The following is a 12,569-nucleotide window of genomic DNA, read 5'->3' as shown; positions in this document are numbered from 1 at the left end:
TGTAGGCCAACACACAGTTGCTTTAGAAAAAGAATTCTCTACATTTTTTCCCTGTTGTAGCCACTGAATGCTTCTAGGCCCTCTTTTTGTACTGCGTGATGGTGATTGCTGAGCAATAAATTATAAATTTTGTAAAAACCGTACAAGAAAAATTGCAGTTAAAAAGTATATTAAAAACTGCAAAAACAGTTTGTAGTTGATGAACCCTAAAAGTACGCTACTTTGCAAAACAACATTCTTTTCACAAAAGCATCGAGGAAAACATTGACATGTATAGATATGATTTCATATGTGAGAACGGTCTACTTTATTATGAATAGAAAATGCAGGTTATACTATAGATATGAATCTCATTGAATATCAGCAAAGCATGAGAAAATAGAACATTTTAGGGAGAAGGAAAATGGAGGAAAAATTGATAAAAGATGAGTCAGCCAGAGAAATCTGAGCTACAATCCTCTCTGTATCACATGGTACAAGCACCAAGTTTTATACCCATGTGGGATTGGGCTGTAGTTGGAACAGGCCTCAGAAATGCATACATTTCCAGATGGACATCTTCAAAACATTGCTTGTGTGAAGTGGCTAATGAAACGTTCATTTGGGAATCACTTCCATGTCCCATCTATCAATCAAATTCAAAAATATGCTGGTGGAATTATTTTGCAAATTTGAATTTCAGCCTCAAGGAGACTCTGGTATTAAAAGAGGCATCAGGCAAGTTAAGACATTAAAAGTGAACATGGCAAAGACTTAGTTAAAACAGTTCTATAAAATGAAAGTGCATTAGAGAATGAAAAATACACATGCAGAGTTTACACACCGTGTCTTTAGGGTGGCCCAATAAGTAGAAATATGGGGAGCCATGCTTGTCACTTTTCATGCACATGGAGAGGCTGGAAGGTACCATTCCTAAAGGAAGGGGAGGAACAGCCTAGGACCAATCATTAGAATTAACAGAACCAGTGACATTGAGACACCATTATTGTTATTGTTATTATTATTATTATTATTATTATTATATTAAACAACAAAGAATTCTTAGATTATTAGAGCAGCAACAAAGTTTATAAGTAACAGCAAAGTACTTTTTCTAATGCAGATCACACATAGAGACATGCAGACAGTTAATATTAGTGAAAGAATTCATTACTCTAGAGGTACATTTGAGAAGTGGATTCTACAGAAATGTGGTACAACTCTTGAGTTGCTCTCAAACAGTTGTCCTAAGTCACAACGTGGAATAATTTTACAATGTAGCCTGAAACCAGGTTCCTTATGGAGAAAGGTAATGGAATTATTCATACAAAGTTAAAGTAGGATGGAAACGTAAAACGCATTTAAGCTTGGGTGAGTATTGATGCCTGTTTCCTAGATGTATTTATCTAATATCCCATCCTTTTTCCTGCAGTGAACCCAAACTGGCTTATGTAACCTTCCTCTTCCTCTTGCATTTTTATTCTTGCATCACCCTTGCAAGGGAGGGTAGGCAAAGAGTCAATGGCTGGCCCAACACCACCCAGTGCGCTTTATGTCCAAGGGCTGACTAGAAAACTGTGCTTCTGTGGTGAATGGCACCAAAGACAAAAGCGTGGAGCCAAAAATTCAATAGAATAGCAGCCTATTTTAGCAAGAAGCACTTAAAGCCAGTAACCGAGCTGTAGAAGAATCATTCCAACCTTTTAGAATAAGAAAAGGGCGCAATGGCTAGGAAATCCATGGCTGGGGAAAGGGGTGGGGGCTGAGGAAGGGGGTGGGGCCACCTCAGGAACTCCATGGGACAGATTTTGCTCCTGGACCTGAGGTTCCTCACCCCTCGCTGAGTAAGAGTGCTCTCCTCCTCCATGCCATCGAGAGGAGTGCCAGCTACAGAGCAAGGCTACAACAGTTCAGTTTGCCGAACAACTCCTTCCTCCTCCTCTTCCTGTTCCTCCAGGTTGCAGTGATTGAGATATTCCTGCCCTGGCCAGGTAACATGATAAGTGGGGTGGTTGGGAAAGAGGAAGCTGGGAGCCTGCATACCTCCATTTTGGCCTGTCACAGCCAATGGCTGAATTGCTATTGGGGTTGGACACTTCTGCCTGCATACCAAGAAGGAGAAGAAATGTATGAAGGCTGAATTGGACCCTGTAGGAACCCTCCAGTCCCCTAGTTTGGGACGAATCCTAAGATCCAAATCTAGACCTGCATGCCCAAGTGTGTGTTCTTTTCTTTAAATATAGACAACGGCTTCCGGACAAAGGAATTAGGATTGTATGCACAAAAATCAAACATTCAACAAAATTAAAGTTCAAACAACACCACTGTTACTTTGCGAGGCATTAAAACAATTTCAGCCAGCTACAAATTATTATTGCCTTAAATTCCTGGGCAAGTAAAAAGCTTTTGACCCAGCTCTGAAAAGCATGCAAGGATGGCGGGTGTCCAGGAGTATGTTTGCTTAGCTGTGACTGAATTCTGTCTGTTTTCAGAGGTGCCGGAACTGGCCACGGGCTGGCCTGGGCAGGGCAGCTCATTCTGGGGAAAGCGGTTGTGGGTCAAACAAACCATCTTTCTTTAAGCTCCAAGACAGAAACTATCAAGCCATCATTTACCTGTTGTTTCCATTCCTTTGCTACTCTTCCCTTCTGCCTCCCTTTCCTTCCAATGGAAGGGAAATTGAATGGACATACTTTTGCTGCCATATAGGAGCATGTCAGGGGAATGGCTCCTCTGGCTTTTCTATAGCAGCATTTTAGCTTTTCCTAAGACAGAATATGCCCGTATCTTTCAACTATCTCCCCTAAATGTGATGTTGTGCAGTTGGAGAATGACATTAGTCCCTGGAAATGAGCACTCTCCTTGCATGTGAAGCACTAGCTTGGATATGGGATGCCAAGGCTGTTAGTTTTACCTAAAGATTTTTTATATGCATTTATTCTTAATGGCTCTTCCTCCCTGCAGCTCCATTTATATGTAAACATGCTAGGAAAGTGCACGTCATTTTCACTGGACGTTGAACATTGGGATTTTATTTAGCTACTTCCTGATCAAGTTGAAGAGCCTTTAATTAGGGCATTCGCAATGCAGTGCATCTCAGAAGGTACCACATTAGCTGGGAAATTGAACTGCCTTCTGAAAAACGAGATAAGGATTCAGCCAGAGAAGTCAGCGACTGAAATGAAATGAAATTTTAGGAACCAGAAATTAAACCTTTGAAATGCCATGCTGAATCCTGAGCGCATCTTGGCAAGCCAGGCAGTCATTTCAAAGTGAGGGGAAGCAACTAGGATGTGGCTATCCACATAGGCTTCTGCCTGGTATGTACAGCTTATTCCCATTTTTATACCGATACTGATACCAGAATTATCTTTGTGGTCTGTCAGGTGATTGGGATTATTTTGGTTTGAGTTCTAAGGACCAGCTCACACACTGCCTGGTGATGCATGGAGGGTCACTGGAATCTCATGAGCATATCTATTAACTAGTAACATGGGCAAAGCCTGTTTACATATATCTGCATATATGTATGTGCACTCAATTGGCAAATTACCCCCTGTATTTATCCATTATATTTATATCTTGCCTTTTTTCCTTTCAAGGAACCCAAGGTGGCTTACATAATTCTCCTCCTCTCCAAATCATATCCTCACAGTGACCACAACCCTGTGAGGTAGGCTGGGTTGAAAGTCTGTGATTGGCCCAATGTCACCCAGTAAGCCCCATGGCTGAGAGGGGACTAGAACCCAGATTAACTGAGTCCCAGACCTACACTTCTAACCATTATACCAGATTGGCTCTCCAGCAGGAGGAAAATCACATGAATTGGGCACATATATATATATATACATTGAAGATGCCTCAACATTCTCCTAGTGATTTTCTTTGAAACAATTTGCCAGAATTTATTTATTTATTTATTAGCCTAGAGCAGAATATCCATTCTTTCTTGTGAGAATTTTAGTTCTTCCAGCAAATATTATCTTCAGTAAATGGATTGTGATATTTGGGGTGGATATGCAAAATCCAACTATTAGCCAGTGCATTCTCCTGTGAAGTCGACTCTGCTGCTGGAGCATTACTCATCCTTCTTTCTTCTACAGAGAGCTCCTGAGCAAACTCATGTATAACAGGAGATGTTCAGATTCAGGATTTTTATTCCCTCTCACTGCATGGGTAACACCCGTTTATTTTTACATGAAATCTGGATTTCTAAAGACAACAGGAAGGTCAGGACATTTGTTGTACTCTGTTTATAAAAAATGCACCTTTCAGCTTTCAAGGAATTTCTGAGATCCTTATAACTGCTAAAGCCCCCTTTTGATGTAAAGTTTAGAGTTCAACTGTAGCCTTTAAAATGACTGTGTGAACCAATGCATGTGAGGAACTTCCATCTGGATTAATGATCTAGCTTTCCAAGGGATGAAAGAGTGAGCAGGATTTACAAGGGAAGAATCCATGAGCAGGATTCCTAGAATCCTGGCATTGTCCCTGCAAATGTCATATGGACTTGTTCAGTTATTCAGATTTGCAGGAGAGGCCATTATTATCCACAGCAGCCTATTTGTGGGGCATGCATGGAAGGATTTCTCCTGGGCCATTTCAAAGTTTGGCATGCTATCCCTGGAGAGCTCCACCTGGCCTCCACTCTCTTGGCTTTGAGAAAGGTGTGAAGACGCACCTTTTTATCTCAATGTTTTAATTTTGTAGTTGTTCTACTGTGTTACTGTTTCTAGGGTTCTTTTTATGATGGTGTTGCTTTCAATTGTTGTTTACCACCTTGATAGCTTTTCTTGATAATAAATACATGAATGAACAAATTCTAGCACTACATTTCCCATATGTCATGCTGCATCAGAAAATCCAGCATTTGCCCTGAGGAACATGAGAAAGGCAGCTGGGTCACACTGTGGACTGGCTTGGTTTCAGGAGCAAGGACCAGCAACAGGTAGGGTTTCACAGTAAGGGCAAGTGCATCTTTCCCATGCTCCTCTTCCAGGTGCTACACCTTGCTGTTAAAGGGCCAGAGGACTTTTCCTCCAGATGCTCCCATCTCCTGGGGAGTGAAGGTTCAACACTGCCACTCTGCTCACACAATCAAGGCAGCATTAGCTATGAGAAATTGACAGGAAACTTGTAGGACTAGCTTACACTCCTGGCATATCACTTGAAGTCACTTATACTATTGTTACCTCAGTTGCAGATTATCTTAAGTCAAGTAAGAAACTAATCCTTCAAGCAATGAAATAAGAACAGTGCTTCTGTTAGTTCTTTTCGAGTTTGCTATTCATCGGTTGGGATCTAATCTGTCATGTGCAGGGTTCTTCTCAAACATTTGGCCAGTTCAGTTCTCCCAAACCAGCCCAAGCATCAAGAAAACAAACAGCAGTTTCTTCATTAAGGCAACAAACCATGGGTTAAAAATGCTGTGGGTTAGCATAATCTGAGAACCAGGCCATCGAATAGTCTATTTATCAAAAAATGTATATTAAGAGCTGCTTTCTTCATTAGAGAAACCCATAACTTAGTTAACCCGTGCATTTTTGCATGGATTCACTGAAATACTAGGAATGCATTCATTGGTTTTAACTACTTAATCACATTGGGTAGGAGGTAAGTAAATGTTCCTATATCTTTACGGGGCCCCTCAGATAGAGAGTGTCATACATTATGTATTTTCTGTATAATTTGCATGCTCATCCCAGGAAAATCTCTTTGTATATTTGTTGAAAGTCATGCCTGAAAGAACCCTGCTTGAGCAAATGTGTCAATTACAGATAGGGTCCTTACAGAAGTAATGAAGGCTCTTTGCTCACTACTGCAGTTAAAAAGTTTACATTCTAAAAGTCATTGCTATAAATTGCACATATGATTAATTGATTTGATCAGGATTGGTTTAAAGTGATTTGATCAGGGTTGGTTTAAAGTGGACTGACTGAATACTTCCAACACATAACCTCTTTTTTTATACGCCACAAAGGTTTTATGCTCTCAGAAAAATTGTCCCTTGTTCTTTCCTTTGCCTCCTTTTTTAATACAATCTGGGCAAATGTTTAATGTACTATCCAGCAATCAGTAGGTGAATCAGGGCTTTTTTGAATAGAGAATTGGAGAATGAAAAGTATTTCGGAAGTGTTGCAGCCAATATGTAGCAATTAACTCATGGCCTTAAAAGCTTTTTCAGGAAGGTGTGGAGTCTCTTTTGGTGGAGATTATGTTCCAGAATGTATCAATCACGAATGCTGCTTGGTCCAATTCAGAATGTAACTTGATTTTGTGCAGGAGTGAGGGTGGGCTTGCAAATGAGCACAGATTCTCCAGGTGGAATACCTGCGAAAATGCAGTGAGGTTCAACTCACTGATGTACCACTCTAACTACAAAGTGTCTGTGGAGTTAGAATTTCAGAAGGCTGTGACTGGTTAGACAAACAATGGAAATGGTCACAAAGGTTTCACATGCATTGTCTTCTTTGGTATCGTACAATCAACAGGGAAGCGTTAAAATCAAGATCTCTCATCAGCCCCTGAACTTGCTAAACAAATACCTGTGATGATGCTGTTGATAATTAAGTATATATTGCATGTTTTAAAAGGTTTCAGCAATAATTGTGCAAGGGGCAATCCAATGCCCCCCATCCTTGATACATACAGGCTCCTGAGTTCAGATCGATCCCTGCTTGTTTTTGACCATCTAGATTCAGTGTCAGAGAGGGGAACACAAGGAGGCTCGGCCACCAATAGGAACTGGTATAAGAAGTGGGCTCAGCCTTCTCTGCTCTCCCTGCTGCCCCAGCATGCTACTTTTGGCTTCTTTGAGACCCAGCTGTGACCTTGGGGAGCAGCTGGCACAATTCTTTGCACACAGGCTGTGAGGGGGACCCGGCAGGGCTCAGCCTTTGGAGTCTCAGCACTGAGTCTGCAAAAATTTAGGGCTGTGGCTCCAAATATTCTGATGCCCCCAGGCAACATCAAGAGGTTATAGGAGTGTTCCTTTACGCTCCTTTTGTTAACATAATAGACACAAAAAAGAATGTGAAGGTAAGATTTTGTTGCAGTTCTGAGGAGGAAAAAGATTTGCTCAGAGGTTCTGATTTCCTGGGTGTACCTTGGGGAATATCTCTTAAATTAAAAGGGTTAAGAAATAATGTGAAAGAATGCCTATGTTTAGCCCTTTCGTGTGCACATAGTTCCATGCAAAAGAGGGCATACATAAGGGATGGATCTTGCCCTATATATGCTGTAACAAAAAGGCCCTCAAGTTCCAAGTGAGTATTTTAATCCCACACTGAACAACCAGAAATGAAATTGATTTATCAATGGTCATACTGGGAGAAAAAGGGTACATGGCTGCTCATATCATGCAATCTTATACATTGTTCTTGTTGTTGCTGTGGATTATGGTGACAGCGTTGTTATTCATACTATCTGCCTTCCTCTACTTTCCAGAGAGCTGCCAAACCAGCTTACATTTTTTTCCTAAACAAGCAATTAAAAGCTTATTAAAACCACTGTGGTAAAATCAACCTGCCACACAAATTAAATAGAGCTGCTAAAACAGCAGCAAAATGGCAGCTAACTCAAATTAATCATTGCCAGAAAAAAGCACGCAATATATTCATTTTGGAAATCTCTTGTGATGAAAATATCACAAACATTTTATTTTTATTTTGATTACCAGTGGAATTGAGTACTTTCCCCTCAACATGCTCAAGTAACCCTCTCCAGGAAAAAAATCAGTCATGGGATGCTCCTTAGGAGTTTAGAGCATCTCTGCCCCTGTTAGGGATGGCAAATGTTGCCTCTGATTTAGCTTTTGGAATCAGAATTGCTGAAGATGGTGCAGGTGCACTTCTCTTGCCGGTAAACCTTTATAAAAGGTGCACAACCATGTGAGGAAACATGCTAGTATGTACCTCAACAGGGATACTTTGCTGATTTGGCATATTTGCAATTGATGTGTAGCAATGAATGGCTTGCCTGTCCACCATACAACAGCTCCACTGACAGAACGGTTTTGTCCCTGCAGCTCCTGGATTTCCATTTGGAGTAGATTGGTAGGTGGGCACAACAGGAGGGAGAGCAAGGGGAAGTCCTTTTGCCTGCTTGTATGATGCTACATGGAATCTAACACATGTAGTTGCAGTCACAAGAAAGCCATAGTTTCATCTTCATTCTAATAATACTCATAAGAAGAAAAATTGAAAACCCACCATATTCTGGGACCTGTCCAGTTCCACGTTTCAGTAGCAACCGTACTCTTCTGCCTCCAGATTTGATGAGTTCTATTGCTCTGGCATGTGTCATGTCCCTTGTGGTTTCCCCATTAATTTCAATGATTTGGTCCCCCACCTGCCAGGAAAAAGGAGATAACATTAGAAGACTCTAATGCAGTGTGTGTGTAATGTGTAATTCATTTGCATTCATTAATGTGTAATTCATTTGCATTCGTTTTAATGCATCTGCTGCACCAGATATATCAATGGAAAATTTTCTCCTGCCTGTTGAATGAAAAGGCAATGGAACTCTACCCTTGGTTGTATCTTCGGCCTGCCTCTGCAACCACGTTCACATCACCCTGCAATTTTTGCAGACGCTTTGAACACAAGGAACAGAACCATTCTAACAGCTGGGAATGCTGAAGCTGCAGCAAGCACAAGAAAGAAGGTGAGTTCCTCTGTTCAGAGGAAGTTTCATCCATTTGAGGTCCAGTTTGCTGAAGGAGCACACGTAATAAAAGGAAAGGGCAAAACCTGGGCAAAGTTAGCACATTTAACCCCACTGGTTTCAGTGGTGGGGCATGTACTTAATTTTCTTCTTTTGAAATCAATGGGCACAAACAATGTGGAACATTGGTTGGATTAAGACTCATTTCCTTTTACAATGGAAATGCTAGTTTTAAGTTCAGTAGAAAGGGTCTTGGCTGCCTGAGTCATGCATCCCACTGATGGACTTATCACACCTATTCATATATGATCAGAAACAAATCATGACTGCCAAGCTATGGGACTCTTTCAGAGAAATTTCTAGACTAGCCCTATCCCTGATAGACTAGATCTCTAATTATGGTGATTTTAAATTAACTATTTTTAAAAATACACCCCTAACATCTGTCTGCAGAGATACAGTCCCTGGAGGACATTTTGCTGAACACCAGACGAGCCCTGCCGGATCAGAGGGAAGGCCCATCTTGTCTAGCCTTCTGCCTTCACAGTTCCCAGCTAGATGTCTATTGAAATTCACAAGTGGGGCATGAATGCAATTGCACTCATGGCTCATGTTTCCCAGAACCTGGAGGTAATATGCAGCAGTGTCATCCATATCCTCTGTGAGTGTGCCCATTCCCCTTTGAAAGAAGTCCAAGCGAGCAGCCATTGGTGCATTTTGTGCTAGCATATCCCATTGGCTAATTCTGCCTTGAGATGCTGACCAATGAGTGAGAGGCGCAACATTCAGAATACCCCTTCAAGCACAGCAGCAGCAATGAGCAAAGAGGTCTGCTTATCCATGGAGCGCATCTTGGACGGTATTCCAGCTGTCGTCAAGCACTTCCTGACAGTTAGAACCCCGAGGGTGTGCAATGGGCTTCCATGGGAGGTCGTTGGGGCCCCATCGGTGAGTGTGTTCAAAGACAGGCTGGACATGCACATGGTGGGCATGTCGTGAGCGGAGCCGGCTGGAGACGGGGGTCAGACTAGATGGCCCGGGAGACGCCTTCTCACTTGCTCTGTTTCTATGTTTCTGTGTCATCACTATACAGCAGAGGCTGGTGTTTCCTGGGTTACTTGGGCTCCTCATCCATTGCAGCTTTTATTTTGAGCTTTACAGTGGCCATCCATGGCACTCCATGTTGCTGGACCTTTTTTGGGAGATGGATAGCTTCTGTAAAGTTCAAAAGAAAAGCTGCCCCACCCTCACATCATTAACAGAGACTTACTGATATGGACTGCCATTGCTTACCTTCCACTAGTGACAGAGAAGAGTGGGGGAATTTCCTAATTCTGCAGATGTATCTGCCATACTAGTATAGTACATTACTATACTATTGTAGTGATGGCAAAAATAAATAAATAAATAAATAAGAACAAAGAAAGAAATTTAATTGGACAAATTAAGCAACATTTGGCCATCAATTGTTCTGCTGATCCCTTCGTCTATTTTTTATGGGTATTGTTCTCAGTCATTTATTTTCCCTGCTGGTGGCCTCAGTGTTTTGATGTAATGGCCTGTGACTAAACATAACAGAAACATTTTGATTACAGAACACCTTATACCAGTACCTGATAAGGGATGATGTGCTCTTTCATGCAGCAGATGCGATCATTCAGTGAGTTTCCCAGCATTGCTAACACCTCCAGCATCCTTACGTATATCTGTTATAACAAGAGCTACTCCCTGATTTATTAGGACTGTCATTGTTTTGACAGTTGGTATCTACATGCAGACACCATGGTGAAGGCCATGGTTCCAGGGCTTCAGTGGGCAGATTTTGCCTTAAAGGAGGAACACTTTCTTTGCCTGACAGTCCCTAATGGCAATTATTTACAAGTGGGATTCTGCCCTTTGGCTGAAAAAGCTCAACATCCTTACCTAAGTAGGATCATTATGCAGGTTGATGCCCGCATCCCGTGGCAGAGCAGGAAGAGTGTGTGTCTCTCCCTTCCCCACCCCACCCCAGCCCACCCCTATGGTGGCATCTGCCACAGCAAAGAAGAACCTGCTAGGTACAGCTGCCAAGCACCACTTCTCACTACAGGTGACTACAGGTGGCCACTGTTGCCACCACCTGCCCACCCAGCTGCTTGGCCGACTTCTTCCCGTTCTCAGCCAGCCAGACTGGCTGGCCACATGTCCCTGCCTGCCCAGCTGTTCCTGCCTGTGGCCCAGTTGTGAGGTTCCTCTAACAGTCAGTGGACCTTTCATTGGCACGTGGCATCTTCATTGGCCCAACAAGCTGGACGGTAAAGGACAACACCATGCAACGGCTCCCTAATCCTCACAGCTGTTTCTCTGTCTGCTAAGGAGCCGGGGGTTATCACCCACGTGCAAGAAAATGTGAAATCGGTCAAAGGAACATGGTATCAACAGTACCACAGGCTACTTGTCAATATTTCCCAGCTAAAGGAAACAGCTATTTGTTTTGCCGGGTTGGTCGATTACTGGTGCACTGAATGACAGATAATGTAGGTGGGATTTTTTGCAAACAGGGTATAGCGACAGGAGAGGAAGACACATGACTGAACAGATTACAGAAACACATTTATCACCACTACAGCAATTGCTCAGCATGGGGATAGTTGCCTCTCTCGGCACAAAGAAAATTCTCACTGCAGGATGCATCTGGGGACTGGCCCACAGAGAGGTCTTTTTTGTCGTAAAGGTGCTCTCTTACCAAAAAAAAGGGGGCTGCAATACAGGAAGGCCACCTGAAGACTTGATTGTTGGGCATGATCTTGCCCCGTTTTAAAGCAATGTTTTTATCACATGAGTGCCTGACAGGGGGTCCATTTGCAGCAAATACCGCAAACTGTTCTCAATCTGCTCACTACTTATGACTCACCTATGAAAGCCACAGAAATTGGCCTCTGTGAAATGGTATTTCATGCTCAGGCTGGTTCAGCCCTGGGGCAAAATGCCTTTGGCAGGCCCCTTCCTGGGAGGGTCCACTTCTTCTCAGTAAGGTCAATGAGACCATTCATTCACCTCCCCACTCTGGATCCTTTGCCCAGAGAGGGTGATGCAAATGGAAACTGCTGGCCCATCTCCTTGCCTTCCTTGGTGTATGCTTGGAGAGGACAACAGAACAGGCCATGGGAGCAGGAGCAGGGGGGCTCTTGGGCATCTGCTGTGCTGTGCAAGCTGCTTCCCATGCGCTTTGTCCTACACATGTGCCAGTGCTTCTGCAAGAATTGCAGCTAAGTTTGGAGGGGTGACAGGCGATGTCCCTGCTCATAAACTTGTGCCACAGCTGTTCCTGTGGAGCCTGGCACTGCTATGCCACTGGCTGCATAGAACCAGGAGAGGCATGCAGAGGAGCTCCACATTGACTGACCACAACCGTGCCTTTGGGGTGAGAACGAGGGTGAGAACTGGGCAGAGAAACCACCAACACAAGGAAGAGGCTGAGAGGAATGGGAGCTGGCAATAATGCTTTGTAATCGGCCTCTGCTCTTCCTCTGTCTCATGGGTCACTGTCCCTGTGCAAGTGGATGGCAGTGAGGAAAAGATGCTTCTCAGAGGGAACAGGTAGGGGAGGGCAGGAGAGCAGGGGATGCCCATGCCATCTGCCACCCTCCTGTGCTGGTCCAGATCTGGCTAGGGCAGGACAGACTCTGAGGGCCAGGTGCTCGTGGTCCCAGGAGCTGAGAGGGTATCGAGGGTGGCTTCAGCACTGCCTGACAGCAGCAGAAGAGGACCTTCATGCTGATGGCCCAACCTTCAGGGGCTGCTTTGCTTAGTTGGACGGATTCCCTTCCTCAATAGAAAGGGAGAGTGCTGTGGCCTCTCCCCAAATGTTGCAGCACTTTCAGGTCAGGAAGAACTTAGCATTAGAGAAGTACTCACTCTTAGCTGAGCTGGCTCCTAGACTTTCC

At 43.4% G+C, this 12,569-nt stretch overlaps 1 protein-coding gene across 8 annotated transcripts in view; it reads right to left on the bottom strand.

Moving 5' to 3' along the window:
- Nucleotides 1–12,569, bottom strand: part of MAGI2 (membrane associated guanylate kinase, WW and PDZ domain containing 2) — a 708,373-nt gene that overhangs the window by 23,916 nt on the left and 671,888 nt on the right. For all 8 annotated transcript variants that reach the window (XM_044423188.1, XM_044423195.1, XM_044423191.1 and 5 more), the window contains one exon: nt 8,190–8,328. In XM_044423188.1, coding sequence (XP_044279123.1) covers nt 8,190–8,328 — 139 coding nt within the window. The remainder of the gene's footprint in view (nt 1–8,189; nt 8,329–12,569) is intronic.

The sequence above is a fragment of the Varanus komodoensis genome, unplaced genomic scaffold (genome assembly GCF_004798865.1).
Source record: "Varanus komodoensis strain SLA01 unplaced genomic scaffold, ASM479886v1 scaffold13_3, whole genome shotgun sequence".
NCBI classification, from domain to species: domain Eukaryota; kingdom Metazoa; phylum Chordata; class Lepidosauria; order Squamata; family Varanidae; genus Varanus; species Varanus komodoensis.
Note: the sequence above shows the minus strand (reverse complement) of the source record. Positions and strands in the feature narration are given on the sequence as shown.